The sequence below is a fragment of the Entamoeba dispar genome, genomic scaffold (assembly GCF_000209125.1).
Source record: "Entamoeba dispar SAW760 scf_1105229459721 genomic scaffold, whole genome shotgun sequence".
NCBI classification, from domain to species: Eukaryota; Evosea; order Mastigamoebida; family Endamoebidae; genus Entamoeba; species Entamoeba dispar.
In genome coordinates, this window is record NW_001853834.1 from 4,363 (window position 1) to 32,130 (window position 27,768).

A 27,768-nucleotide genomic window follows, 5' to 3' on the forward strand; every position below is an offset into this window, starting at 1 on the left:
TCTTATTTTGTCCTTCTTTTCTGGTTTAGTAACGTTTAATTCTTTCTTTTCATTATTAAGAATTGGTTTTGTAGTATTCACTGGTTTTGTTTCGTTCACTGGTTTTTTGATAGTCAATGGTTGTGTGGCATTCAATTGGTTTGTTCCATTTATTGGTTTTGTTTCATTTACTGGAGTTCTTGTCTTTTTTGATTGAACGACTGGAGTTGTTGTAGGTGTTTTAACAGTTGCAAAACACACAGCAAGCATCATAACAAATAAAATAGCTTTCATAGTAAAAAAAATAATATAAAATTTTTAAGTTCTTTTTTATTTTTTATTTTATTTTTGTGATTGGAAAAATTTATTATTAATTTTGGAATAAATAACATAAAAACAAAATTCTAAAAATAGTATATGACGAAAACGAAAAAAATTTTTCGGTGTTGTTTCGGTTTTTTATGAGGTTTTGAACAAAGAAAAGCATCCGAACTTTTAATCTTTAAAACAATAAAAGGATGTCAAAACAAATTAAGGTGTTATTGATTAATGGAAGTCCAAGAGAAAATGGTAACACTTTTACTATGTTAAGTTGGGTAAAGGAAGGATTAGAAAAAGAAGGAATTAATGCAGAAATTTATCAACTTGGAAGGAAAGATATTAAAACTTGTAAATCTTGTTGGGGATGCATGAAGACTGGAAAGTGTTGGCAAGAGGATCCGGTGATGGATGAGTTAATTGAAAAAATAGTTGCTGCAGATGGAATTATTATTGGAAGTCCAACATATTATGCTGACGTTCCTGGTGTTGTCAAGACATTTATTGATAGAACAGTACCATTTGCTATTAAAAATACATTAAATAGAAAAGTAGGAGCAGCAGTTGTTATGGCAAGAAGAGGAGGAGCTATTCACGTCTATGATACTATCAACCATTGGTTTGGAATCAATGGTATGATTACTATTGGATCAACTTATTGGAATGATGGATATAATCCAAATGTTACTGATCAACACGAAGTAGAAAAAGATAGTGAAGCTAAAAACACAATGAAGAATTTAGCAGAGAATATGGCATTTGTTCTTAAGAGAATAGTTGAATAACAATTAAGTAGATATTACTAAGAATAAATGAATTCAAATTTTTTTTTCTTTTTTTTTTGAAAGAACTTAAAAAGTATAAAAAGAAAAGATGACAATTCTTGAAAAAGTGTATTTAGCAAATGTTTTATTATACTTTTCTGATTATATCGATTTCCTTCAATTTTCTTTTATTAATTCAAAATGTCAAGATACGTTACATATTATAAAACAATTTCCTTATGGAATAAAATTAAGTAAAAAGATTTATCAAGTCTTCAAAATGAATACAAAAATTAATAAAATACTCAATATTATTCCCAATATTGAAAGCATAACTGTTCCAAATGTATTATACGTTTCAATAATTAATAAAAACATTCAACAAATAGGAATTAAAAGAATTACTATTCCACAGATTATTCAGTTAAAACAATATGACAATATAATTTCAATAAAAATAATTATAAGTTATAATGAATTTATAGATTTAAGACCATATCATCAACTAAAACAAATTTATATTGTTGATATAAATAACACAGATGAGACAATGTTTATTCTTGATCACCTTAAACGGTATTCATTTTTTAGATATAAAACAATTGGCTTTTCTACTCAAAAAATATATGACAGATTAAAAGATTGTGATATTGAAAAGATCATTTTTGATATTATAAGTGATGAAGACAATAATATTTCAAAATCAATTCTTCGTAGATTGCCTCATGTATTCTTTTATAAAAGAATACTCTCTGATAATGATAAACATTTCCAATCGTTTATTTATCATGGAAAAAATTTAAAAGTTATAAGTAAGTCAATAAATTTGATTACACAATTCAATTCATTATACTTTCCTTCTAGTTTATCTTTTAAAACAATTCCCTCTTGTGTTCAAAAATTTACTCAATTAACTTCTATATCAAGTGATTATTGTGATATATCTAATATTCCAAATAATGTATTATCTTTTAAAACAATTTCATACAATAAATTAATTTTTCCACAAACATTACAATCATTAACACTTAGACTATACAAAAATATTGATATACCTTCAATACTGACGTCTTTATTCTTAGAAGATATAACAGTTCCATTAAAGTGTGAATATGATGAAACACCAAATTGTTTTAATTTAATAAAATGTTCATTACTTAAGGAATTAATGATTCAATGTTATGACATTGAATTTACAAGTTTGAAATCATTACAACACTTAACTAAGATAAGTATTATTAGAAAATACCCATCGCATATTTCATATAATAGTCAATTATTCCCATTAAAACTTCAAGAATTAAGATGTGATGAATTACTTTTACCAAAAAAACTTAGAATTAAAAAATTAGTTATTGACTGTTCTTCTACTTCAAGAATCAATTTAATTCAATACAACTCATTAACTTCACTAAAAATAAATTCTCTCTGTCATAAAAATATTCTTCTTCCATTTTCATTAATAAAAATTCATTTTAATGGTTTATACAATAGAATTGAAACATTAAATTTATCCAATGAACCTTCTTTAAATCAAATTATTATAGAAAATTGTAAGGCTCAATTATTTATGAAATTACCAGAAGATTTTGATTTATTATGTATTATCAATTCAAGTAATTGTATGTTAACTTCAATATCAAATATTAACAAAGTAATTATCCATTCATCTTTAATGGATACTTCTAGAATTTATAGTAATATGATAATTACTAATTAACAACTTATTACAAATAAATTAATTTAATTTTAAACAAGAGTTATAGTGAAGAAGTCACAACGTGTTTCAGTAATCTCTCATTTGAATGAATCATTCTTTCTATAAATGGACTACAAGTAATAGCAGTTCTATCACCATTTATCAATTTTCTGATAAGGAAATCAGAGAAATCAATAGAATGATAATACCATTTATCTTCAATAAAAGGAGGAAATGGTTTAATACATGACTTACACACAACATTAATTTTATACCTTTCATTCAATACATCATTCCTTTCTGGTGTGATTACAATAAATATATGATTAAGACTAGAACTAATAACTCGTGGATCAAAGCAATCATGTTCATCACTTTGTTCTTTAAATATAATAACAACAATATCATTTCCAATAAATCTTTTTCTTTCAAGCTGTTCTTCTCCATTATAATAAGGAAGTAATGGAGCAACGTGATATACAATTTCAAAGTTAAATTTATCATAATATTGATAATACATAAACTCACCTGTTTTACCATTAATAATATCAAGTCCACCACTATAATTTTGCCACCCTTTTAATTGTTTTTTGGTTCCAATAAGATTCATAAATTTCCAAAATGCTGGTGAACATTCATTATTTTCATATGCTTCTTCTTCACTTCTTTGATTCTTTTTCATATAGATGACCCCAAATTTATATTCAGTCACAATTAATTTGGATTCAAAAAGTAAAAGTTCCTCTTGAAACTTTATTTTTGGTTTCACTCTAATTGGTTTTTCTTTGAACCCATTTACAGTTTGCCACCATTTATAACACTCATCATCATCAGTTAATAACACTCTATGAATTCCTTTATTATTAAAAATAATAATAAATTGAAGAGTTAAAAGTCGTTGATAACATAAAATAGTTACATTGTCACGGAAAACATAAAATTGAGTTTGTGCTAAAAAATAAGTATTTTCTTTTTATTAGTAAATTATTCAGTAAAAATAGATTAGAGAAAGCAAACATTTACTAAAAAATAATTCTTTGAAGAATTTATAATTATCATCAATATTAATTACTTCATATTGACTTAAATCAGTTTTATTTGAAATAGAATTACTATTTGATTCAATATGATAATTAGGAGATAAATCTTCATTAATAATATTGAATGGATGATAAACCTCATCTATCCATAATTCTTCAGGTAATAATAAACTAGACCAACAATCATAAGTTTTATGTTTGTATGGAATAGATGAGTCTATAAGAACTTTAAAAGCAGATTGTTTTTTAATTAATCTTTTATTTGGATAAACAAGATTAGGAATTAAAGAAGAATAAACAGGAATACTTTGATTTGAAAATATAACTTCAATTTCTTTTTCATTGTTAATAAATCCTGTAATCAAAGCATCTTGAATATTACTGATTAGTTGATTACCTTCTTCTTCAAAAGAAGAGATTTTAGTATATTTATTAAGGTTAATAAAAGATCTTCTACTAATTTTAGATAGTTGTACCGTTTTAGAACTTTCTTTTTCTTTTTGTTCTGATGATTTGCTTCCACCAAAAAATTTTTGAATTGACTTAACTTCTTTTGTTCCTTTATAAATTTGACTTTCTGTAAGAGAATTTGTTTCAGAAGTTGGTATTGTTTTTAATGAATTTCTACCATCTAAGTCCAATTTTACTTTTAAAGAACCAGTCTGTTTAACTAAATCTTCTGAAGAGAGAGAAGGGTGAATTTGATTTAATGGAGGTTGTTGAATAGTAGTTGAACAAGAAATAGGAGTGCTTGGTTCAGAACGAGCTATTGAAGAAACATTTGGTGATTCTTTTCTAAAAAATGAATGAGTTGGTGCCCTCTTTTTTTTATCATTTGGTGCTTTAGTAAAAAAAGAGAACTTAGGTCTCGGGGTTTCACTCATACAAACGTCGTACAACACTTTATTTTAAGTTCTTTTATCCTTCTTTTGTATTTTGTAAACCAAAAATTAAATAAAATAAAAAATAGAAATCCATCAAATATTTGGACGAAAATCGTCAGGTTCATTAGATAGAAAAGAGAAGGATATTTTTTATATTATCATTTAGTTAATGATTTTAATAAATTGTAAAATTTATTTTAAATAATTAGTTGAATAGAAGAGAACTAAAAAAGAATTTTATGGATGCAAAATATTTGAGAAGAGCAACACAAAGAGTTCAAGAAGTTAATAATTTAATTTTTGATATTCGAATTCTTAATAACACTGGAACTATTAAAGAAAAGGTTAATGATTTTAAAAGAAGAATTGATTTATTAGAGTTAAAATTAAAAACGTTACCTAGTAATGATAGTGAATATGAACAATCAAGTGATGTAAATGATTTTGAAAATGAATTAGAAATAATTGAAAATGAATTAAACATTTTGTATCAATTAGAAAAAGAAAAAACAAGTATTTGTTTTGGAATTACTAATACTGAAATTTATGAAATTATTCCAAGATGTGCACCAAAATTGAGAATAGATATTGCTGGTTGTCAAAAATATGATGGGGTTAATGCTTTAACCTTTTATTCTAATAATCAAGAAAATCAAATGTTTCAATTTATTAAATGTAAAGAACCTGGACATACTTGTTGTGTTTTAATTCGTGCTGTTCATAGTGGTAAATTTTTAGGTAGAGAAGACAATAAAGATTATTTTGGTGTTAATGTTTGTCAAACAAATGCTGATCCTAATGACGAAACTAATCATTGGTTTATTGAGTCATTTGGTAAAGGTGTATATATCATTATTTGTTCTCATGCTAATCTTGCTCTTGATATTAAAGGTGGTAATGATAAATCTGAAACTAATGTTATTTGTTGGGAAAGACATGAAGAATTAAATCAACAATTTATATTACAGCCAATTGACCCAATTAAAAGCGAACTTTTTAGAAGAAAGTTACTTGAAATAAAACCATCAACAGAACCAATTCCTTTTCTTTCATCAGTGAGACAATGGTTTCAAAAATAAACTTATTTCATTCATTAATTCTTTTATTTAATTCTTTTATTTAAAAGAAAAGAGATCAGACTAATACAAATGTTATCCTCAGAATTCAGTGTCTAACATGGAAGTCATCACTTCATTTTTACTAAATTTTCTTTTTATAAACTCCAATATAATTAAAATATAATTAAAAATTATGGAATTTTAAGGGTTAATTATTATTTAAACAAAAAAATTTCGTTATTTATATCAATAAAAAATAATACTTTTAAAAATAATAAAAAGAACTTAAAAAAAAAAATTAAAATAAAAAAGAAAAAAAGTCAACTTAAAAATTACTCCCTAAAATGGACACAAACACTGCTTCTATTAACTTTCTCATTTGGCAATACCTCAAAGAACATCAATGGAATCGTTCAAAACATATATTTGAACAAGAAACACAAGTTTATTTTGATAAAACATATTTCATTCATTTAGTAGTTATTGCAGAATTTGAACAAGCAGAAGAATATTTACTATCATTTACTGATCAAAGTTCATCTGATACTTTAGGAATTCTTTATTGTATTAGAAAAAATTTCTTTCTTTGGTTATTAGAAAATAAACCATCTTCTGCTCTTTCATATCTTCAAAATGAATTTAAATTATTTAATTCATTAACTGAAATAAATACACTTGCCCAATTAAAAAGATTTAATCAATATCCACCTGCATCAAGTTATTCTTCTACAGAAGAATATCGTAAACAAGCAGTATCAAATGAATTAGATAGAATGATTGAAGAACATTCTTCAATGAATAGAGGTCTTTATTTAGTTCCTAATGAAACATCTTTACTTCAACGAATTCTTATTAACAATGAAAGAAATACACTTCTTTCAGTTAAAAATTTCTTTTCAGAAATTCCAATGAGTACACAAGAAAAATTAAAAGTTCGTGTAGAACCAATGAATACAAAAAATGATACTATGATTAGTTCTGGAAAATTAATAACTTCATTTGATATTTGGGATATGAAAGATAGTCATTCAGAAATAGTAAAAGAACTTTTATTAAATAATGGAAATATCCTAATATTCTTTATTAATAAACAAGCTATTTTAGTTAATTCTAAAAAAAAGAAAATTTCATCAGCGTTTTCGTTAGACCATTCATCAATAGATTTATCAAATGCACATTATTGTACAAATGGAATTAATGGATTTATTATTTATAATGAAAGTGTATTAGAGTTCTATATTATAGAAGATGAAAAAGTTGATTTCTTAGGTAGTTTTAGTCAAAATAGTTTTCAAGACATTGGAAAAGCTACATGTTGTTGTATTGATGAAAAACAATTATATATTATTACAAATGAAGGTGTTCTTGTTATATATGATTTTCCTACATTAAGTCAAGCATTTGTTCAAAAAATAGGAAAACAGGCATTACATAAATTACATGTGCATGGAAATAAAATATATACTATTGATGAAAATATGAATTTTAATATTCTTCAAATAGAAGAAAATAAAGAAATTCATCGATTTACATCAAAAGAACTAAATAATGGAAATGTTAGGGAAAAAATGAAATGTTTAATTAAATATAATGACTGTGACTTTATTGAAGATGTAGATTTATGTGCTACAGATAAAGGAATATTAATATGGAGTTTATATGATTTAATAGAAGTAAATATTGAAACAAGAGATATTTTTGAATATTCAATTCCAAATAAAATTATTTATATTAAACCAAATCATAATTTTATTTTCTGTGGATTAGAAGGAAATAACTTTGTTATATTAAAGCATTTTGAAAAAGAAATTTGTCAAGACCTTTCTTTAAGACCAACACAAGGAAAAGTATTTACTAGATATTCATTAAATAATGAAAATTCAATTCTTATTTGTGGAGAAAAAGGTTCTATTCAATTATTAAATCAATTTAGAAAATATTTACCTTCTAATTATGAATTTTTAAATGAAAAAACAGAAATTCATGAAGAAGAAAATGGTAAAATGGATATAGAAGAAACAATTAATTTAAATGAACATAAAAGTATGATTAATCAACAAAATGAATTAAGAAAAAAACTTCATCTTATTGATAAAGAAATAAATTTATGTCAAAACATATTTGAAATGAAAGAATTAACTCTTCAAAAAGAAGAGTGTCAAAAAAGAATTGAACAATTAGATTTTAAACTTGATGAATTAATTGAAAAACATAAAAGAATAGAAAATAAAAAAGAAGGTATTGCATTAGAAAATAATAAAACTAAAATTCTTTATAGATTTGCTAAACTAAATGAAAATAAAAGTCAAATTAAATTTTTAATGCATTCTGAACTTAATAAAGGAATATTTTCTATTGATGAAAATGGAATATTAACTTTTACTTTATGGCCTAATCAAAGTATTAGTTATATTGCACCAGAAGTAGTTCCAATATGTTCATTTTTAATAAAACCAGGATATGTAATAAGTGGATCAATTTCTGATAATAGTTTTTATGGATTGTTTGGAACTGGACATGAGTTGTATTTATATCATTTAAAGTCTAAAAAGAATTTAATGACAATATATTCTTCTAAAAGTTCTGCCTTAGATTTAGTTATTTGTACTGATTTTTGTAAAACAGACAATTCAATTTTTTGTGTTGGATTAAGTAATGGAGATATAGTATTATATAATGTTGAAAAAACAACAGTAAATAAATTATATTCTCATCAATGTTCAGTTAAAAAGATATTATTAAAAAGTACTTATTTACTTACTCTTGATATTTTTAATCAAGGATATTATACACCAATTTCTAATAATCAATTTGGACAATCAATATCAGTTGATTATAGTTCATTAAATATTATTAATTATGATGGAAGTTGTTCAAAGCCAATTATTCTTATTACAACTAAAACCAATGTACTTATTATTCAAATAACAGAAAGTAAAACATTATATCAATTTGATGATTTACTTCCAGATGAATATTTGATTGATTCAAAATTTTCACATGATGATAGCTTTATTATTATTTGTTCAAATACTCGTTTAATTTTTATTAAAAGTAAAGATTTCAGTGTAGTTAAATGTATTATTTATTCTGAAATATTCAAAACTATTCGTATTCCTTCTTCTAATGTTGTTTCATTTGCTGTATCAAAGAAAAATCCATTACAATGTTCATTAGGTTTAATGAATGGTTGTATAATTTTTGTTGAAGCACAAACACCAAATTTATGGAATTAAAAGAAAAAAGGAGAGATAAAGATTGTTCACAACGCAATTTAAACAAGAAGTCTTAAAAAATCAAAATTTAAGTTCTTTAGTTTTGAAAAGAATTTAAGATTTTTTTTTATTTTAAACTATAACAAAATAATAAAAAACTATTATTTATTAATTCACAATTCAATCTAACATTACTTTATTCGTTTTACTATTAATTAACTCTCTAATTACATTTTTAATATATAACCGTTCTTTCTTTGGATCTATATCATTTACTATTTGTTTAAATTTTATTCCATCTGAAGGAGTATATTCCATAAACTTACGAATAAAGTATAACATAAATACACCACAATCAACCCCATTACTTTGTTGAGGTACGTCGAGTGAAAGAACTCTTTTGTGTTGTTCCCATTCTTCATCCCATGTCTTTTCTTTTTCTTTTCTTTTATATTCCCATCTAATAAATTCTAAAATATTATTTGTTAATTCATTTGTTTGAGAAATACTTTTTAAAGAATCTATTACAAGAATACATGGTGAGTCAATATAATCTTCACAACATGGTTCAATAGAAATTGAAGCATCTTTTAATTGATTTAAGTTCTTTTTTAATTCTGTATTATTTTGTGAAGAGAAAAATAAATTAGGTGATGTATCAATTTCACTGTTTGAATTTAATGTTTTTTGTTTTTTAAATGGAGAATCTAAAAGTGTTTGAGAAAGAGGGTCTTGATGTTCTACTTCAATAATACTTTTTTTATAGTTTTCACAATAACTTTTTTCTTTTCCAATTTCAATTTCAAAAATAGCTCCTTCTTCATCTGAGTTAATTCTTTCCCAATCTTCTTGTGGTTGAGACTTTTGAGTTTTGTTACAAACAATTATAGTAAACCAATGTGTTTCATAATGACATGGAAATAATAAAAATCGCAAATCTGTTAAATTTTCATCATCTTTTAACCAATTCACTAATTGATTATATCGTTGTTCTCTTAAGTCATCATCATTTACACTACAAATAGAATGAATTTTAGCACTAAAGAACGTATTAAAGACTTTAAAATGACAACTGATAAATTGTTTTTCTAATTCACCTAAATATGCATTAATAATTACGTCATTAAGCATTTGATCTTCTTCTAGTCGATTATAATCAGATTGTTTAATAATAACACCATCACTTTCAAGAAGTACTTCATCATTATTCATATCCATTATAAATTATAGTTTCCTTTTTTTTTCTCTTTTTTTCCCTTATTGTATTTTTCATGTTTTATATCACGTTTTTTTAATTCATAAAACTTCATAAGAACTTTAAAACTAATTATTATTATCTGTAAGTTCAAATACTTTTTCTTGTGACTAATTCATACAATTCGTTTCCACGTCATTTTTTATTTGAATTATTTATATATAAATTAACAAATGATGGTGTAAGATTGAAGAAGTAGAAAAAAGAAAAATGTGAAGTAAACATTTTGAAAAAGAAAAATAACAGAAAAGTTCTTGGAATGTGATAAGAACTCAGAAATAAGAAGAAAAGAATACAACTTTTAAAAGGAAGAACTAAAAAAATTAAAATTTGAGAAAGATGGACAGTGTAAAATCAGGATTTCTTGTTAAACAAGGAGGAAGTTGGAAGTCATGGAAAAAGAGGTGGTGTGTATTAACACCAACAGGAATGATATTTTATTTTAAAGATAAAAAAGATGTAAATTCTAAAGGATGTGTTGATGTGAATTCAGCGTCCGACGTTTTATTAGAAGATGAAAAGAAGAAAAATTGTTTTGGAATTGTAACACCAAATAGAACATTTTTTATGGCTGCTGAGTCAAAAGCTGAAAGAGATTCATGGATTCAAGCTGTTTCTCGATTTGTTAGAAATAAAAATTTATCAGCTATGTCTGGAAGTTCACAACAATCTAGTCAAGAAGGAATTCAAAGTAATTCTAATGGTAATTCAACCCAAAATTTAGGAGAAGGAAATACAAATTCACAATCAGGTGAACCACATAAAGTTGGAGTCGATGATTTTGAAATGTTATCCTTAATTGGAAAAGGATCATTTGGTAAAGTTATGCAAGTTAAAGAAAAATCAACAGGACAAATTTATGCAATGAAAATATTAAACAAAACACATATTATTGATAATAATGAAATTGAACATACAATGGCTGAAAAGAATGTACTTTCTAAATCAAAAAATCCGTTTTTAATGCAAATGCATTATTCATTCCAAACACCTGATAAATTATATTTTATTTTAGACTATGTTAATGGAGGTGAGTTATTTGCTCATTTACAAAGAGAACATAGATTTTCTATTGAAAGAACTAGATTTTATGCTGCAGAGTTATTAATTGGAATTAAATATTTACATGACGCTGGAATTGTCTATAGAGATTTAAAACCAGAAAATATTTTATTAACAGATGAAGGACATGTTTGTATCACTGATTTCGGATTATGTAAAGAAGGATTAACTGAAAAAGATCAAACAAATACATTTTGTGGAACTCCAGAATATCTTGCACCAGAAATTTTATTAGGAAATGGATATGGTTTTGCTGTTGATTGGTGGAGTTATGGTACATTAATATATGAAATGTTATTAGGATTGCCACCTTTCTTTGATAATGATGTTCAAACTATGTATCAAAAAATTGTTAGTGATGATGTTAGATTCCCAAAAAATACACCACCTGCTATTAGAGAATTTATATCTGATTTATTACAAAAAGATCCTGAGGATAGACTCACTAATCCTGATGTTATGATGAAACACCCATTCTTTAAAAATATGGACTTTGAAATGGTAAAAGCTAAAAAAATTAAACCACCCTTTGTTCCTAATGTTACTAGTAAAGAAGATCTTGCTATGATTTCTGAAGAGTTTTTAGAAGAGACTCAAGAAGCAATTGATGAAGAGAAACAATACGTTCCAAGAAATGGAGGAGTTGACTTCTCTGGATTTACATATGTGGGTAAATAACAACCTAATTATTTTTTTTTAAATTTATTTTTATTTGAAGGAATATCACAAATTACTTTTAAAGGGTTTTTTTTGAAAAAGAACTTTGAATGAATTATTATATGGCTGAAATTAAGGATTTAGAATATAAAGAATATTTTATGTTTGTTGAAAATGAACCAATATTAATTGACTATTTTAGCGATGATGGAGAATTAGAATGGCATCGTGCACTTTTAAAAAATAAAACAGAAATTGCATTAATTCAAATTAATTTACCTAAACATTGTATTCATGAAATTATTCATTACATTCAATTATTAAAAAAGGTTTATTCATTTAATATGGATTGTATATTACCAGTACATAATATTTTATTTGGTAAATTTGAAGAACAAGAACAACTATGGATTTTTACACAACCGATATATCCTATTTCAATTCACTCTTATGTATTTAAACAACACATCACCCAAGATCAAATGAATTTTTTAGCAGGTGATTTGTTACATATTAATTGTTCATTGTCATCTATTCAAACATTAGTATACTTTACTGAAGAGGGTTTTGTTTTATCTAGAGATCCTGCATCTCCATTTCCTCGTTTATTAGTGTCACCTTCATGTTTTATTATTCCTTATATTTTAAAACAAAAAAGTGATATTAATATTGTGATTATTCATTACTTAGAATTAATATGGAAAATTCCAGATGCTCATATCATCATTAATTCATTAAAAAATGGAATTCCAATTCAACAAATAGTTCAACACCCAATAGTACAACGTTTAGTTCATTTTATTCAAGGTGATCAAGCAGTAATTACTGATTATAAACCAATTGAAAAAATTGGAAAGGGAGGATTTGGAATTGTGATGAAATGTAGTAATTCTCATAATGAAATTGTTGCAATTAAAGAGTCTAATGGAATTAATAGTTCTACACTACAAAGAGAAGCCACAATACTTCGATTATGTAACCATCCTAATGTAGTTAAATTTATTGGGTTTTGTACTTCACAATTTTCATTTGCTTATGACTTGGGATTAGTTTCACCTAGAACTATATCTAATTCATTTTTAATAATGGAATATTGTGATGGAGGAAATTTAGATAATTATATTCAACAATTTGCTTCAAGAGGTAAATTACCATCATTAGAATTAGTAATGGATCTTTTTAGACAAATAGCTTTATGTCAACGATATTTACATTTTGAAAAAGGATTTATTCATAGAGATATTAAATTAGAAAATTTCTTATTAGTTCATCACCAACCATTTCCATTACTCAAAATTACTGATTTTGGATTTGGAAGATCTTTAGCTGATGAAATGGATACAATAGAATTTTCCCCATTATTTGCAGCTCCTCAAATGTTTGAACAAACAACATATTCTTCAAAAAGTGATTTATATTCTATTGGTGTTTGTTTATATAGACTAACAACATGTAGATTTCCATTTGCTACAACAAAAACTGAATTTATTCAACAAATGAAAGAAAAAAAGAAGGTTCAATTTCCTATTGTGTTTATAAATGATTGTAGATATTCTGGAATCATTGAATTAGTTACGAAGTTAATGGTATATGAAGAAAAAGATAGAATGTCTTGGGAAGAATTTTATTCTCATCCATTTATGGTTCGTTTATTAAAATAACAATAATTATAAACATTCAATTATCAATCTCTTTAATATTATTCTCTTTATCTTAGATAAATGGAATGACTTGAGGTACACAATATGATGTTGTTTGTGAATAAATTGGAAGTTGTTGGATCGAATGAAATAATGTTTTATATTCTTTTAGTTCTAACTGTTTTATATTTATTTGGTTAATTGATTGTAAGTAGCGAAGAACAGTAGTTAAATGTCGTTCATCTTCATTTAATTCATAAAAAGTTAATTGTTGAATACAATTATTCAGCAATAACAAAAATTTAAATAAATCAGTTTTTTTAGATTTTAATGTTATTAAATATAACAAAATTCCAGCATTAATACTCGTATTATAGATAATCATTTCATAGTTTTCTTGTTTAATCCAGGTATTAATTCTATTAAACTGAGTATTGATATGGTAAAATAATAGTTTTTCTTTTTCTTCTTGAGATATTTGTTTTAAAGTAAGTTCTCTAAGATGTTGTATTTTCTTCTCTTCAATTTCCTTTTCATTTTTATTATCATTATCTGTCTTTTCACATTGACAATGTAATTCATTGAAACTAAGATTCCTCAAGAAATTAGTCATTGTTTTATTAATAGTTTTTTATCTTAAAATATTTTTTAATATATTATTGAATGTCTCTATTTCCCATTATTTGCCTCTATTTTAGTATAATATTAAAGAAAAAGTTGATTTTGCCACGTTTAACCCAAGAAAAAAATACTTTAATTGACTTTTCGTTATACAAACCTCAAGATTATTTTAGTGAGATGATACAATTTGAATTATAAAAGGATCTTTAAAAGAATGTAATTAGTTAAATTACTATGACAATACAATCTGCTCATTTTCATAGAATAATGAAACAAGTTTTTTCCCATAACCTTTTACCTGTTTCATTTTCTTCTTCTTTTGGAAAGAGACAACGGGTATTAGAATTTTATGCATATGGAGTGTTAAAAGAAAAAATTACACATAAAATAGTTCAGTCTTTCACGATATGTGATCCTTGTTTCTTTACAGAATTTAGAGATGCATGTATGGCTGCAAGAGAAGATATATTTGATGAATTATTAAAACCTTATATATCTCCAAAATGTGAACGAGGAAAATATGTTAGTATGATTATTGCTGAATGTAATTTAGTAGTTCAGACATGTAGTCCAAGTAATAAAAATATTTTAAATTCTTTACAACAATTTTTAGTGAATTGTTTGTTTGTATCAGGATGTAATAATTATTTTAATTCTAAATTTGTTGTTGCTTCTCCTGATAGAGATTTTAAACGTTCACAGTCTCCAGTTGTATGGAACTATCACTTAGAACAAATGTTTGCTTAACCCTGTTTATTATATTATAATTTAATTGAAAAGACGAAAATTCAAAGAACATTTAATTAATTTTGTGTTTGTTTTATTTTATTTACTTGTTGTTTTAAACGTTTATTTTCTTCATACAAAGATTTTAATACAGAAAGGAGTGTAGGGATTTCTTCTCGTGGGAAATTATCAGAAGATGACTGTAACATACGATAAAGTTGGTCTTGTGGCTCATCTGTTTTTGTTACATCAAATAAAGCAAGTAAATGAGCTGGAAGAATAGTTGGACAACGTTGTTTAATTGAATACTGATAAGAATCTTTTGTTTGTTGGATTAATTGTTGGTAAATTCCATCTTCTTCAAAATGTAATGAGTTTTCATTCATTTGAGTAATAAAAGACACTGCAGCTACAAAATTACAGAAATAACATGAATGAGCTCCTCTAGTAGTTTCAGCAAAAGTCATAACATATTTTACTGTTGAACTTAAATGAGGTAAATTTGCTTTTAGTAAAGTATAAATAACAATAGGAACAAAAGTGTCTCCACTTACATTCCCTGTTACAAAAATTGTTGTCATTTCAATAATACGCAATGCAATATAAATATATGCTAATTTATCTTGAGCAGTTCTAACAGAATCTATTTGTTTTAAACAATTTATAGCATAGCTTAGAGGTTTTACACTTTTATTTTCATCAAAATCAACATCTAATAATTCTGGTGTAACAAATTGATGTTCTATAACTTTATTCATTATGAGATGATCTTCTTCAACTTCTTTAAGATTCATTTTTTCAACTGTGTTAATACTTGGTGGCCAAATATATTTAAATACTCTAGTATATAATAACCTTTGAAGAACAGTGAAATATTGTTTATCTTCACCAATTCCAATTTTTAATCTTTTTAATGTAATAATCATTTCTTTTATAAACTTCTCAATGACTTCTTTTCTTTCGTCTAAATTCATTCCTTTAACCATTTCTCCAAAACCAACTACAAATTGATCAGTTTGGATTGAAACTTCTTTTGTTTTAAGAATTTTTTGATATACCTTTTTTTGTATTTCATTATTATTATTTAATTCTTTTCTTCGTTCATCATCCAGTGGTGATACAAATTGTGGTTGAAACTTATCGTTTAACATCATTTTATCAATTCGTTGTTGGTCAATAAATCCTGGAATTGAAGCTTTAATTGTTTCAACACTTTCATCTAATGACAATTCAATAGTATATTCATTAAAAGATAGTGGGGCATTTCCATCCATTAATTTCCATGCCCAACTACATCCATGTTGATAGATTGGTGATTTTGTTAATAAAATATTTAGTTGAGATAGGTTTGTTTCTTTTCCAATATAAGCCTCAACACCAATGATATTCGTTGAGAATATAGGAGCACTTGTTTTAGATATATCTTTTACTGTCTCAATAACTTCATCAAACCGTTCAAAATCTGTTCCATTAAAATCTTTAACATCACTCATAAAAATTCTTAAACTAGAATCAGAAATAATTCCTGGTATTTGAGTTAAAGTTATAAAATGTAATGATTGTTTATCAAGTAAAATAAAATGAGAATAGAAAAAATCTTTTGTCAAATCAATATCATTGATAGAGTATACTGGTGGTAATATTAGTATTGCATTTAATTTAAGGGCATCTTGTAAAATAGAAATATTAGTAGTCATTAATGATCGAAAGATAGGATGAGTGATAACTAACAATGAGTTATGATATTCGTTTTTGTTAACTTGTTCTATTTGAATAGACTTATTTTGTAGTTCACTTAAAACTTCGCTTGAAGGGATATTTTCAATAGTGACAGTAGGAATATTTTCTGAGTTAAAAGATTTTTGTTGGATTTGACTGTTATTATTTTCTTCTTTAATTTGTGAATATCTTTCAAAGTTTAATGGAACACCTTTAACAAAAATAAATGATTGTGATTGGATTCTCCTTCGATTAATACGTGTTTGTTTGTCCATAACAGTTAGTTTCTTTTTGTATTTTGGTGCATCGTATAATGGTTTATCACCAAGAAAATATTTAGGTCTTAAAGGAGGTGTTATTGGATGTGGTATGTCATTAATCAATGAGCATGGACTATACCCTTCTGATAATCTTTTTTTTTCAACAGAATTAATTTTATGAAATGTTTTTTTTCTTGGGGAAGGAGGTGCTTTTTCAGGTTTAGGAGGAATATAACTTTTATTTTCTATTGAAGCAATACCATTATGTTGAAGTTGGTTAAAAGAATTACTAATTTCATTTTCTTCAGAATGAAATGAAGAATTGTTTTGTATTTTATTGGAATGAGTAATTGGTGAAGTCTCATTATTAGTATTATCATTAATACCCTCTGATTGAATAGTGTTAGTTATTACAAGAGGGTCTTGTTGCATAGGTAGAAATTTTTTTAATTAATAAGTTTTTAATAAAGAAATTTTCAGGAAAAATAAGAAAAATTGATTTTTTATAAATTTCAATGAGATAATTTTTCATCTTTTTTTAAAAGATTTTGTAATTTTATAATAAATGAAAAATAAAAATCTTTTTAAAAATATAATTTTTTTTAAATTAGAGATATTTTATTGTGTATTTATAATTGTTTTTAATGAATTAATAATTGAAGATATTAGAAGTCTTTGTTTTGGATTTTGTGTCCATGAATGAGTTATTATATTATAAAGATTTTCTGGAAGTGTAATTGGTCTTTCTAATCTTTTTCCTGATGTAATAAATTCTGCTATTTTCCATGGAAAACCAAATCTTTCATCACTTTTTGGAAATGGGTCATTCCATTGACCAACTTCATACATAGTAATTGCAAATGAATATATATCAGCTTCCTTTTTATACTTTTCTTGATTAAGAACTTCTGGTGCCATATATATTGGTGTTCCAATTCCTTTGGTAAATGTCATATTAGTCATTAACATATTAATATTTCTTGAAGTTCCAAAATCAGTTAGTTTAGTCAATACATTATTCTTTTCATCAAAAGACATTACTAAAATATTATCTGGTTTGATATCACGATGTAATATGTTATTATTATGAAGATATTGAATTCCTTTAGCAGCATCAAGAAGAAATCTTAAACGAATTGATAACTTTGGAATACTTTCTTTCTTCTTTACAATAAGTTCTCTAATCGATCCATATTCTGCATATTCTGTAACAATACAAATATGATCTTTTAAACAACATGCTCCAAAGAAATTAATAATATAATCACATCTAAATTTATCTAACATAGAAACTTCTTTCTCAAATTCTTCTATAACTTCTTCATTATCTTCTAAATTCTTTATTTTTTTAATTGCAACTCTTCTTCCTCTAAATATTCCTTCATAAACAATACCAAATGAACCTTCTCCTATTTTCTTTATTTCTTTAAATTCTGTATAATCTAATCTTGTTGATAATTTTGTTTTGAATGATAATTTAACAGTACAAGTTTGTTCAATTTGTGTACGAATACTTTTTGAAGTAATAAATATTTGATCTTCAACAGTACATGAACATAATGGAGTAACAAATACTTCAAATTCACATCCTTTTCCTTTTGGAATAGTGATTATTTGAGGATTAATTCTCAATAAATATCTGTCATTTTCTTCTTTAGTTGTTAACTGGACTTTAATTGTTTTTTTAGTTATATTTGCAATACAAAGAATTTCTCTTATTTCTTTTCCAACACTAAGTTCAGTGAAATCATTATTATTTTCTTCTTTAAATTTTATTGTATTTTTATTTACCATTATTTGTTTATTGTAAGGTAATGATATAAATACAATATTACAATATCTTATATCAAAGAAACTATTTTCTTTTTCATATTGTTTTTGAATTTTATATCTATAATACTTTCTACTACACCATCCAATACTTATTAAAGTTATAATAATCACTAAGAGAATCACCATTATGACTAATATAATTACCCACCATACAGGTGATCTTTGACAATACGTCCCATCATCGCTGGGTTGATACCAGAAACTACATTGTGAACAAATACTATTTTCAACTGAAATACAATGATTCACTTGTGATAAAGGAATACATTGAAAATTTTTTAATATTCCATCAGTACAAGAAATGCATTGATAAGAATTACATTCAGAGCACCCTTCATAAACATGAGAACAATGAATGCATTCTTTATTTCTTAAAGTATAACCAATATTACATTCTTCACATCCAGTAGAAGTCTTTGATTTACAATTCTTTAATAACTCATAAGAAAGACAAGACCCATTCATCGAAAGATAATAATTTTCATTACACTCTAAACACTGTAAATTTGTTTGACATAATGAACAGTTATTTTCACATTTTCTACATAATGAAGACGACCTGAAATATCCTTTCATACATACAGCACATCCTTCATTATTAGAAAATAAAAATTGACAATTTTGTATAACCAAAGAAGACAAAGCACATGACCCATTAATAGCGGTGTATCCATTCTCACATTTAAAACAATACTCTGAATTTAAACAATCTAAACAATGTTCAGGACATGTCTTACATTCATAGTTTGAGACATACATTTTATTAGTACATTTTACACAAAAACCATGTACATATTGTTCACAATTTGTGACATTTCCTTTGTTGATACACTGACCCAAAGAATTTAAAATATAACCAGAAATACATTCAACACATTTACTGTTAGTACAATACTTGCAATTTTTATCACAATAAATACAATCAGTTCCATTAAAATATTTTGCTTTATCATTACAGGAAATAAAATGATTATTAGTTGATATACAATCAACATATGAACATGATTTATCAGTTGTAATAATTTCACTAGAATTAAAACAACTATAACATTCTTGAGGAGAACACATTGAACATCCATGAAATTTGGAAGAACATAAAATACATCTACCATTCTCTAAAAAGTATCCATTAGAACACGAAATAATTGATTCTACTGAAACAATATTTTCATTATTTGTTTTCTTAATACAAACACCATTATTATTAATATAATTATCCTCACAAATGATACACTTCTTTAATGTACATTGGATACAATGCTCTTCACAATGTAGACATTGTGTTCCATCAGAATAAAAACCTTCAGGACATAACATAACTTTGTTAGATATAACTTTTAACATTTCATTTTTCTGACACCCTCCATAGCTGTCAATTTGATAATAATCTTCACATAATATACATTTATTATTTATACACCTACGACAATTAATAGGACATAAAGAACATGTTTCATTAATAAATTCATGATGTTCACTGCATTCATGACAAGTATATTTACTTTTCTTTGTACAATATGGGATATCAATTCCCTCATAATTAACACAGTTTCCATTAAGAATGATTCCATCACAGACCAAACATGATACTTTATCATTCATTATATAATATGAAGAACAATATGATACCATTGTTTGGGTTGTATAAACTATTTCATTTCCTAGCTTAAATGGTTGATCAGAAGAAATAACACTATCAAAAGAGTTTTTAAAAAGAATATTTGTATTATTTATTTGTGAAGGAAAGTAAACAAAGGAATGATTTGCAGTAATTCTAAGTGAAAAATCAAAAATATTTGTTTCAATAACCAAATGACTATCGTTAATATGTACAATCCCTTCAAAAAAATGATCAATATCGAAAAAACTTATTGAAGGTAATAATTGAAGAATACAATTTGAAGAATAACATGGACAATATACCTCTTTATAACTTCCATTTGATAATGACCCAGAAATTAAAGTGCAATAAACTTTATCATCCAAATGTCTTACTGGGCATATACGAATAAGTTTATTAGAAGATAAAGAAATCATTTTATAAGTCAAGAATGAAGAATTTATCAATTTAAATGGCGTTGAAGATACAGCAAAGTTAATACATGTTTGTACTGAGTACATTGCTGGAAAGAATAAAGAACTTTGCTCATTTAATGAAATGACACTTTCTGATTTAATATTGAAAAAATCATTTTCACTAATGAATTGTTCTATTCCAAATTTTCCATTTACCTTAATTCTAGTATGAGAATCTACTTGTAATATCTCACAAAACAAAGAACCATTTATCAAAATATTATAACCTTTAAATGAACAGAATTTAAATGAAAGAGTTTTATCATTTGTGTTAAAATAAGTATTTTGTTCTATTGTAACATTATTCCAATACTCATTTGACTGAATTTCATATGAACTGAAATCAATTTTTAAATTTAAATTATTATTAGGATATAGTTTATAATTAAAACAATCAATAAATTGTTTTAGTGTTGAATCCAAATAATTTGATCCATCAAAAATACATTGACACATAAAAAATGCATCTTGTGGGACAAATCTATTCCCACAAGTCTTTACATTATTAAGAAAAAAATGTGAGTCAAAATGATTAATTAGTCTTGTGAATAAAATTATTTCTTGTGATTGAATAGATGAGATATCTATTTCATTATTTATTTGAATATCATTGAATATACAATGTGAAGGTGAAGTCACTGTTAAAGAAGAAACAATAACATTACCATTAAATGTAATTTCATTTGAAGAAGATAAGACAAGATTTTTAATAGTTAATTCGCCTATAGAATTTAGATCAATAACCTTAGTTTTTGTTTCAAAATTAATTGAATTCCAATACTTTAAATCTTCTAATAGAATAGTTTCAAAATTAGGAAGATTTAAATCATACATTGAAGAATTTCTAATACAGTCAGGATAATTCCAATTTGATAAAACTGAAATATTTGGCATTGAAGTTGTTAATGAACATGTACAATCAGATAATGGTTTAATTGAATCATAAATAACATACCTACCATTTCCATCTCTATTACAAACATTGAAAATAGAATAGTGTGTTGTTATTACTGATTCAATATTGTGACCAGTGAATAAATACTTTGGAAGATTACTTTGAGAAGAATAACTAAAATCAAATAGTAATGTTTGAAATGAGTCTCCATCAATCATAATGTATCTTGTAGTAGAATCTGTTTCAATAATAAAATAAAATTTTTGGTTTATGTCAGAATAGATATTAATACTAGAATTATAAATATGAATATTTGGTTTTGATGAATCAGCAACTTTTGTTCTACATCCATCTACACCAAAACAACCAAATGTTAATACAAAGTTATCTGGAATAACTTTCATAAATAAAAATAACAATCCTTCAGAATGTTTCGTTCTTAAACCGAATGATTTCATTGTTGATGTTGACTCTTCAAAGTGAAGATATTTTGGAGACTTCCCAGTAGTATCGAAGTCTTGAAAAATAGTATTCTCTAAAGTACAACAACCATTTATAAAATAGAATACATCACTGTTTTTAGCACCAACTTTTTTATATTCTTGAGTCCATCCTTTTCGTTCAATAGTTTTTGAAAAATAACCAATAACACCATTATTCTCAGTCCATTCATTTGATCTTGCATAAAAAACATTAACAAATACGAAAAGTACAACACCAACGAACATCCAATTAAGATAAGTAGTTTTTAATCTTAAATATGACAAAACAGCCACTTCCTATTGAATGTCGTTTGCCAAAAACTGTTTGTCTAAAAATAAAATAGAACCAAGAGTTACAACAAAAAAAATTATTGAATCCATTAATGATTTATTATTCACAAACAAAAAAAGGTATCAGATAATCTTTTTAATATCTTTCAAAAGTACGTTAATAGGCATAATAGGCAAAAAAAATTCTTGAAAAAAGTTTTGTTGCAAAATAACATAAATATAATAAAAATGTTATTTATCACAAAATAAAAAAAATAAAAATATTATAAAAAAAACTAAAAAACAAAGAACATAGAGATGAGTAATAAGGTAGCTGTGATTAATTTGAAACCAGAGGAATTCAAAGAAATTGTTCATACATTAAAACATCACATAACCAATGGGAGATTAAACAGAAAAGAAAAGGTTGAATATGAGCCAATAAATGAACAAGAGACACAAAAAATTACAATTATACATAAATATGGATCTGTAGATATTGAATTAGTTCCACTTCAAAGTATAGAAGAAGGGATAGAAAATGAATGGGGAGGATATATATGCGAAGAAAATACTCCAAATTATCAAAAAATAACTGAATACAATGCTGGAGAATTAAATATGATTATTGGAAATGGTAAACTACTTGATTGGTGTATTGATAATAATATTGAGTATGTGGATAGACAAGCAGTGGAAGATGAAAATAATGCAGAAGGAATAGACAGAATTGCTGAGGCTATTGCAAATAATCCATGGAACTTCTCTCAACAACCTCAGAACTATAATGAAGAAACGTTATTAAGACCACCACAACCATCAAATAGTTCAAAAGAAGAACAAGAACCAATTAAGAAAACAACTCAAAATAATGAAAAAGATTTTACATTAGAGACTGCATTAAATAAATTATTAGATTACAAACGAAGGGCTGCTCAAACAACTGATATGAATGAGAGAAGAAAATTAGCAGAAGAAGCAGCTCTATTAATGGCACAATTTATGGGAGATTCGAGTGAAGAAGATGATTAATTTTATTAATAAAGTATATCTTTAATTTCTTTGTTTAGCTTTAAAACAGAGACTCAATGAAGTGAAATTCATTGCAATTACAGTAAAATGAGAAAATAGTTTTCACCATAATCCTGCCTTTTGTTTTTCTGTTTGTTGTTTCCATTGTTTCCATGATTTAAACATATCAAAGGTAACATCGAATAATTCGATAAAATCTTCATCTGATAAATGAAACTAGAAGTGTTAATTTTTATTCTTAATTTGATTGTATTTTGTATTAAAAATAACAAACAACTAAATCGTCTTTGGCAATACCTTCTGGTTTATTTTCTAATTCTTTAAAAGAATAAACCTCGAGCCCAAGTGAATTAAGTGTTCTTTTACCATCTACTAATTGAACACCTTTTTCTCTTAACATATTCTTTGTTAAATCATTATTTCCACCATGTTTTGATACTTTTAATGTAATTTCAGCACATGAAGATCTACGATCTCTTTTTGAAGTATCCCCTTTACCATTATTAACAGAAATTGTTAATTTAGGTTTAAATGAAGAAGGACTATCAGTTCCACCTACAGAGTCTTTTCTTGAACACTCTGACTGTCTATCATTTTTATACTCTTCGATACATTTAATATTATCAGTTGGAATTTCAGAACATCTATTCTTTCTTTCAGTAGGAACTTTTAATAAAGAAGAGTTAAACGGTAGTTGGTCATTAGTCAATGCAATAGGTCTTTTCGAATAAACAGAAATCCTTCCTCCTTTGTCTTTTCTCCTTTTCATTAATTCTTCTTCTGGATCAATACTTCTATCAATATTACCAGAATGTAATTCTATTGTCCTATGAATTGCACAACTTTCTGTTAATGGGAAGTTAGGAATTGAAGCAGATTGTAACTTTTTGAGATCATTAACCATTCTAATTAATCCACCGTCAGGAACAAGTTTACTTCCTTGTAATTTTATTTTACTTTTAGACCTTATTCTAATTTTAATAGAATCTTTTTTTGAGTTACAAGGAAGAAGAGTAATTCTTGACAACGGAAAGACAAATCTAAGTAAATTTTCTTTATTTGCTATTGCAAGTAAATTTTGTGTTAGAATAGCTGATACTGGACATCCTTTTAATTTAAAATCAGTTATATATAATATCTCTTCGTTTGATATATCTCCAAATTTTCCTGGCGTAAATTTATCAAATAATTTTGGTTTAATTCTTTCACTATCTGCTTTAGTTTTAGTCTCATCTATTGTGGTAGTTACATTCTTAATAAGAGTAACCATTTCAACGAGATTTTTTGCATCTGGATGATCATTCCATGTATGTTTTTTTAATTCATTTAATAATAAAACGTACCTTGGAAGTCTTTGAATTGGCATAATTAAATATGATGACATATCTTTATCATTCCCTTTTTCTTTAATTAGTGCTTCTCTAACACATTCAATACATAAAATTTGTTCTACTCGTTCTATAGATTCAGAGTAATTAACAAGGTAAGGAGTGTAAACACTAAGTGCACCTTCAAGTTCTTTATAAACATTAATCCATGGTTTATTTGGTTTCATATCTTCAGTAGCTTTCTTCAAATCATTTAAAAAATTAGAGTTAAATTGATAAATTTCTTCTATATTATTAAAAATTACTTGAACACTATCTTTCTTTAATGCACCATTTTCAACAAAGTTTTGGATAATTGGTCTATATTTATCAATACCTTCTTTAAGATAATGAACATAATCATCTTCTGTTTTAATCATTTCTTGTGTAACTTTAATTCTAAATGCATTCTTTTTTTTTAATGAATTCATTTCATTTTTTGCAGAAAATCTTCTGAAATAAGCTTGTGCTTTAGCAATAGTACCTTCAAATACATTCACTATTGTGATAAATATATTTTATTAATTGTTTAACTAAAATATAGCAAACTATCAAATCCTTTTGTTGTTGACATAAGAAATTGTAATGTAGTTCGAAATACTGAAGCAGAAACTCGAATTTTACCTCCAATAACTGTTTTTTGAATATACTTTAATTGCTCTTTAATACTTTCAGCTTCCTGAGCTGAAGGAATATTTTTTTTAACTTCTTCAATAGGAATTTGTGGAAATGGTTCAATATTATAAATTTTAAAACATTCTGTAGCAAATAAAAATACACATTCAACTACTCTAACAATATTCTATTAAATGAATTAATTAATCTAATAAATAAAATATTAACAAACCCCTTTTACAAAATCATCATATGTTGCAATTCTTAGTAATGGAACATGCATTTCTTTACACACTTGAAGAAACATATTTAAATTTTCTAGTTGTTTATATGGGTGTTTAGAGTCATGAATAACTGGAATAAGATCATCATCAATAGTTTTTGCTAAATAACATAAAATTGTTCCTGATTTAAGTGAATTACATAAATCAGGATTTATAGGTACTTTAAGAATAGATTCCATCCATGATATTAACATCATTTTCTTCTGAATAAATTGAATGAATTGGTCATCACTTTCCATTTCCCAACTAAACTTAAAATTTTTTTTAGTTTCTTTTTTGGTTTTTCCAAAAAGTAGATTATTTTTTTACTTGAACTATAAAAATCCTATTTTTTATTTCAAATTAACATTCTCTTATTCTCTAATATTTTTTGTTCTTTCTCCTTCTCTTAAACTGTTAATATTTCTCAAGAAAATAACAAGATCTGTACTCTTTCCTTGACTATCTTTTATTATAAAATAAACATTTAATAAGTAAAACAAACCACTCACTTACCACTGACCATTAAAATCAAAGGAATCTTTTGTTCCTTTCCAAAATGAATCTCCACTTGTTTGTTGAATATTTGGTGATAAACTCTTTGATTTAGTAGTATTTAATGAAGCAAATATATCATCTTTCTTTTGAGAATTTGAATTAAATGAACTTTCACATTCAAAATCAAATAGTGTTTGACTTTTTGGTTGAGGTGAATGTGTGTTAGATGAATTATTAGTCATAACAATAGTTGTTTGTTTTGTTGAAGGTGTTCCAAAATCAAATAATGAAGCAGAAGATGATGGTTTAGGTGATTGAGAAACAGAGGTATTACTTGATTGATTAAATGAGAATAAATCTGTTGATGTAGTCATTGGAGTATATGACTTCTTTGGATATTCATCAAAGGAAAATAAATCTGTTGATTTGTTTAATGATGGTGAAATATTTGGAGTGTTATTGTTAACTGAATTAGTTGAATGACTGATTGATGAAGGTGTTGAACTTTCTCCAGATGTTTTTGGTTGAAGAACAGATGGTTTTTGTTTTAAAGATTCATCAGATTGTGTAGGAATGTCTTTAAAATTATCCCAGAATAATCCAGCAGAACTTGAAGTAGATATTTGTGGTTTAAAAGTTTCTTCCTTAGGTTGAACAGGATTTGGAGATAATGAAGGAGCATTAGAAACAGCAGGATCAGCTTGGTCCATTAAATTGGCATAAGGATTTGGTAAGTTAACTTCTTTAGCTATCATATCCATAAGTTGAAAAGTGTTAATACGTTCAAAAGGATCAACAACAAAGATCTTTTCAAAGAATTGAGTCACTTTCTTAGAATAGTAGTTATTTGGAATAGAGTATTTACAAAATTGAATTCTCATTGGAGATTCTTCAAATGGAGTATCAAAGTAACAAATTTTATATAATACACACCCTAATGCCCAGACATCAGCTTTTCTTCCAATTGGTTTATAATCATAAAGATTAATCATTTCTGGTGATCGATAAGCCAATGTAGTATATTTTTGAATATTCTCATCAATTATAGGACAATCCCCTTTAGTCCGATTATAAAATTTACTTTCTGGTACAACACTACCAAAATCAGTTAATAAGAACTTCTTATTTTTAAATAATACATTCTCTACTTTTAAATCTCTATGACACAATGGTGGATTTTGTGAGTGCATAAAAGCAACAGCATGACAAATTTGATAAAACATTCTTAAAACAGCTTCTTCTTTTATTGGATTTGGATATGTTCTTTCTAATACATTAATTGTAGAAATAGGACAATAATCCATCAATAGTACTACTTTTTTTTCTGGTTCACTGTACACAGCACTATCAAACAGTGGAACAATAAACTCATTTTTACATAACGCTTTATGCACATTTATTTCTTGTTGAATTCGCTTTAAATCATTTTGGTCACCATAATACATAACTTTCATTGCATATTCTCTATTGCTCATTTGAGAATGGACAAGATAAACTTGTGAAAATCCTCCTTGTCCTAGTTTTCTATCTACAAGGACTT

At 25.6% G+C, this 27,768-nt stretch overlaps 15 protein-coding genes across 15 annotated transcripts in view, besides 20 other annotated features; 8 read left to right on the forward strand and 7 right to left on the reverse strand.

Annotated features, from left to right (window-relative positions):
• The window catches only part of EDI_064870 (uncharacterized protein), a gene marked incomplete at both ends in the record, with an annotated part of 381 nt that extends 108 nt beyond the window's left edge, over positions 1–273 (reverse strand). The window contains one exon of the mRNA XM_001733286.1: positions 1–273. This exon is cut by the window's left edge and continues 108 nt beyond it. Within this exon, the coding sequence (XP_001733338.1) occupies positions 1–273 (273 nt within the window).
• Positions 274–275: 2 nt separating this feature from the next.
• Positions 276–329: a sequence feature (AT_rich).
• Positions 330–497: 168 nt separating this feature from the next.
• Positions 498–1,082, forward strand: EDI_064980 (uncharacterized protein; the record flags this gene model as incomplete). Its single annotated transcript, XM_001736321.1, has 1 exon — positions 498–1,082. The coding sequence occupies one exon, from the start codon at positions 498–500 to the stop codon at positions 1,080–1,082; it is 585 nt and encodes a 194-aa protein (XP_001736373.1).
• An 88-nt stretch (positions 1,083–1,170) lies between these two features.
• EDI_064990 (uncharacterized protein) lies at positions 1,171–2,781 on the forward strand (the record flags this gene model as incomplete). Its single annotated transcript, XM_001736322.1, has 1 exon — positions 1,171–2,781. One exon carries the CDS (start codon positions 1,171–1,173, stop codon positions 2,779–2,781), a length of 1,611 nt encoding a protein of 536 aa, XP_001736374.1.
• Positions 1,501–1,545: a sequence feature (AT_rich).
• Positions 2,782–2,792: 11 nt separating the features above from the next.
• Positions 2,793–2,815: a sequence feature (AT_rich).
• Positions 2,816–2,821: 6 nt separating this feature from the next.
• Positions 2,822–4,684, reverse strand: EDI_065000 (rap GTPase-activating protein, putative; the record flags this gene model as incomplete). Its single annotated transcript, XM_001736323.1, has 2 exons — positions 2,822–3,711; positions 3,778–4,684. 2 exons carry the CDS (start codon positions 4,682–4,684, stop codon positions 2,822–2,824), a joined length of 1,797 nt encoding a protein of 598 aa, XP_001736375.1.
• Positions 3,617–3,642: a sequence feature (AT_rich).
• Positions 4,685–4,745: 61 nt separating the features above from the next.
• Positions 4,746–4,769: a sequence feature (AT_rich).
• A 58-nt stretch (positions 4,770–4,827) lies between these two features.
• Positions 4,828–4,892: a sequence feature (AT_rich).
• A 31-nt stretch (positions 4,893–4,923) lies between these two features.
• Positions 4,924–5,763, forward strand: EDI_065010 (uncharacterized protein; the record flags this gene model as incomplete). The annotated part of the gene is made up of 1 exon (XM_001736324.1): positions 4,924–5,763. The coding sequence occupies one exon, from the start codon at positions 4,924–4,926 to the stop codon at positions 5,761–5,763; it is 840 nt and encodes a 279-aa protein (XP_001736376.1).
• A 145-nt stretch (positions 5,764–5,908) lies between these two features.
• Positions 5,909–6,004: a sequence feature (AT_rich).
• A 4-nt stretch (positions 6,005–6,008) lies between these two features.
• Positions 6,009–6,075: a microsatellite.
• An 11-nt stretch (positions 6,076–6,086) lies between these two features.
• Positions 6,087–8,978, forward strand: EDI_065020 (uncharacterized protein; the record flags this gene model as incomplete). Its single annotated transcript, XM_001736325.1, has 1 exon — positions 6,087–8,978. One exon carries the CDS (start codon positions 6,087–6,089, stop codon positions 8,976–8,978), a length of 2,892 nt encoding a protein of 963 aa, XP_001736377.1.
• Positions 7,457–7,478: a sequence feature (AT_rich).
• Positions 8,979–9,068: 90 nt separating the features above from the next.
• Positions 9,069–9,131: a sequence feature (AT_rich).
• Positions 9,132–9,137: 6 nt separating this feature from the next.
• EDI_065030 (uncharacterized protein) lies at positions 9,138–10,175 on the reverse strand (the record flags this gene model as incomplete). The annotated part of the gene is made up of 1 exon (XM_001736326.1): positions 9,138–10,175. One exon carries the CDS (start codon positions 10,173–10,175, stop codon positions 9,138–9,140), a length of 1,038 nt encoding a protein of 345 aa, XP_001736378.1.
• A 174-nt stretch (positions 10,176–10,349) lies between these two features.
• Positions 10,350–10,382: a sequence feature (AT_rich).
• A 169-nt stretch (positions 10,383–10,551) lies between these two features.
• Positions 10,552–11,952, forward strand: EDI_065040 (uncharacterized protein; the record flags this gene model as incomplete). The annotated part of the gene is made up of 1 exon (XM_001736327.1): positions 10,552–11,952. One exon carries the CDS (start codon positions 10,552–10,554, stop codon positions 11,950–11,952), a length of 1,401 nt encoding a protein of 466 aa, XP_001736379.1.
• Positions 11,953–11,957: 5 nt separating this feature from the next.
• Positions 11,958–11,988: a sequence feature (AT_rich).
• A 65-nt stretch (positions 11,989–12,053) lies between these two features.
• On the forward strand, positions 12,054–13,592 carry EDI_065050 (mitogen-activated protein kinase kinase, putative; the record flags this gene model as incomplete). The annotated part of the gene is made up of 1 exon (XM_001736328.1): positions 12,054–13,592. One exon carries the CDS (start codon positions 12,054–12,056, stop codon positions 13,590–13,592), a length of 1,539 nt encoding a protein of 512 aa, XP_001736380.1.
• Positions 13,593–13,867: 275 nt separating this feature from the next.
• Positions 13,868–13,917: a sequence feature (AT_rich).
• A 269-nt stretch (positions 13,918–14,186) lies between these two features.
• Positions 14,187–14,232: a sequence feature (AT_rich).
• A 194-nt stretch (positions 14,233–14,426) lies between these two features.
• EDI_065060 (uncharacterized protein) lies at positions 14,427–14,939 on the forward strand (the record flags this gene model as incomplete). Its single annotated transcript, XM_001736329.1, has 1 exon — positions 14,427–14,939. The coding sequence occupies one exon, from the start codon at positions 14,427–14,429 to the stop codon at positions 14,937–14,939; it is 513 nt and encodes a 170-aa protein (XP_001736381.1).
• Positions 14,940–14,944: 5 nt separating this feature from the next.
• Positions 14,945–14,966: a sequence feature (AT_rich).
• Positions 14,967–14,995: 29 nt separating this feature from the next.
• On the reverse strand, positions 14,996–17,329 carry EDI_065070 (RAB GDP/GTP exchange factor, putative; the record flags this gene model as incomplete). The annotated part of the gene is made up of 1 exon (XM_001736330.1): positions 14,996–17,329. One exon carries the CDS (start codon positions 17,327–17,329, stop codon positions 14,996–14,998), a length of 2,334 nt encoding a protein of 777 aa, XP_001736382.1.
• Positions 17,330–17,335: 6 nt separating this feature from the next.
• Positions 17,336–17,555: a sequence feature (AT_rich).
• Positions 17,516–22,429, reverse strand: EDI_065080 (protein serine/threonine kinase, putative; the record flags this gene model as incomplete). The annotated part of the gene is made up of 1 exon (XM_001736331.1): positions 17,516–22,429. The coding sequence occupies one exon, from the start codon at positions 22,427–22,429 to the stop codon at positions 17,516–17,518; it is 4,914 nt and encodes a 1,637-aa protein (XP_001736383.1).
• Positions 21,152–21,176: a sequence feature (AT_rich).
• Positions 22,430–22,679: 250 nt separating the features above from the next.
• Positions 22,680–22,755: a microsatellite.
• Positions 22,756–22,771: 16 nt separating this feature from the next.
• On the forward strand, positions 22,772–23,485 carry EDI_065090 (uncharacterized protein; the record flags this gene model as incomplete). Its single annotated transcript, XM_001736332.1, has 1 exon — positions 22,772–23,485. The coding sequence occupies one exon, from the start codon at positions 22,772–22,774 to the stop codon at positions 23,483–23,485; it is 714 nt and encodes a 237-aa protein (XP_001736384.1).
• Positions 23,486–23,587: 102 nt separating this feature from the next.
• On the reverse strand, positions 23,588–25,990 carry EDI_065100 (Rho/RAC guanine nucleotide exchange factor, putative; the record flags this gene model as incomplete). The annotated part of the gene is made up of 4 exons (XM_001736333.1): positions 23,588–23,701; positions 23,760–25,351; positions 25,402–25,654; positions 25,700–25,990. The coding sequence occupies 4 exons, from the start codon at positions 25,988–25,990 to the stop codon at positions 23,588–23,590; spliced, it is 2,250 nt and encodes a 749-aa protein (XP_001736385.1).
• Positions 25,360–25,395: a sequence feature (AT_rich).
• Positions 25,656–25,694: a sequence feature (AT_rich).
• Positions 25,991–26,242: 252 nt separating the features above from the next.
• Positions 26,243–27,703, reverse strand: EDI_065110 (actin-regulating kinase, putative; the record flags this gene model as incomplete). Its single annotated transcript, XM_001736334.1, has 1 exon — positions 26,243–27,703. One exon carries the CDS (start codon positions 27,701–27,703, stop codon positions 26,243–26,245), a length of 1,461 nt encoding a protein of 486 aa, XP_001736386.1.
• Positions 27,704–27,768: the final 65 nt, after the last annotated feature.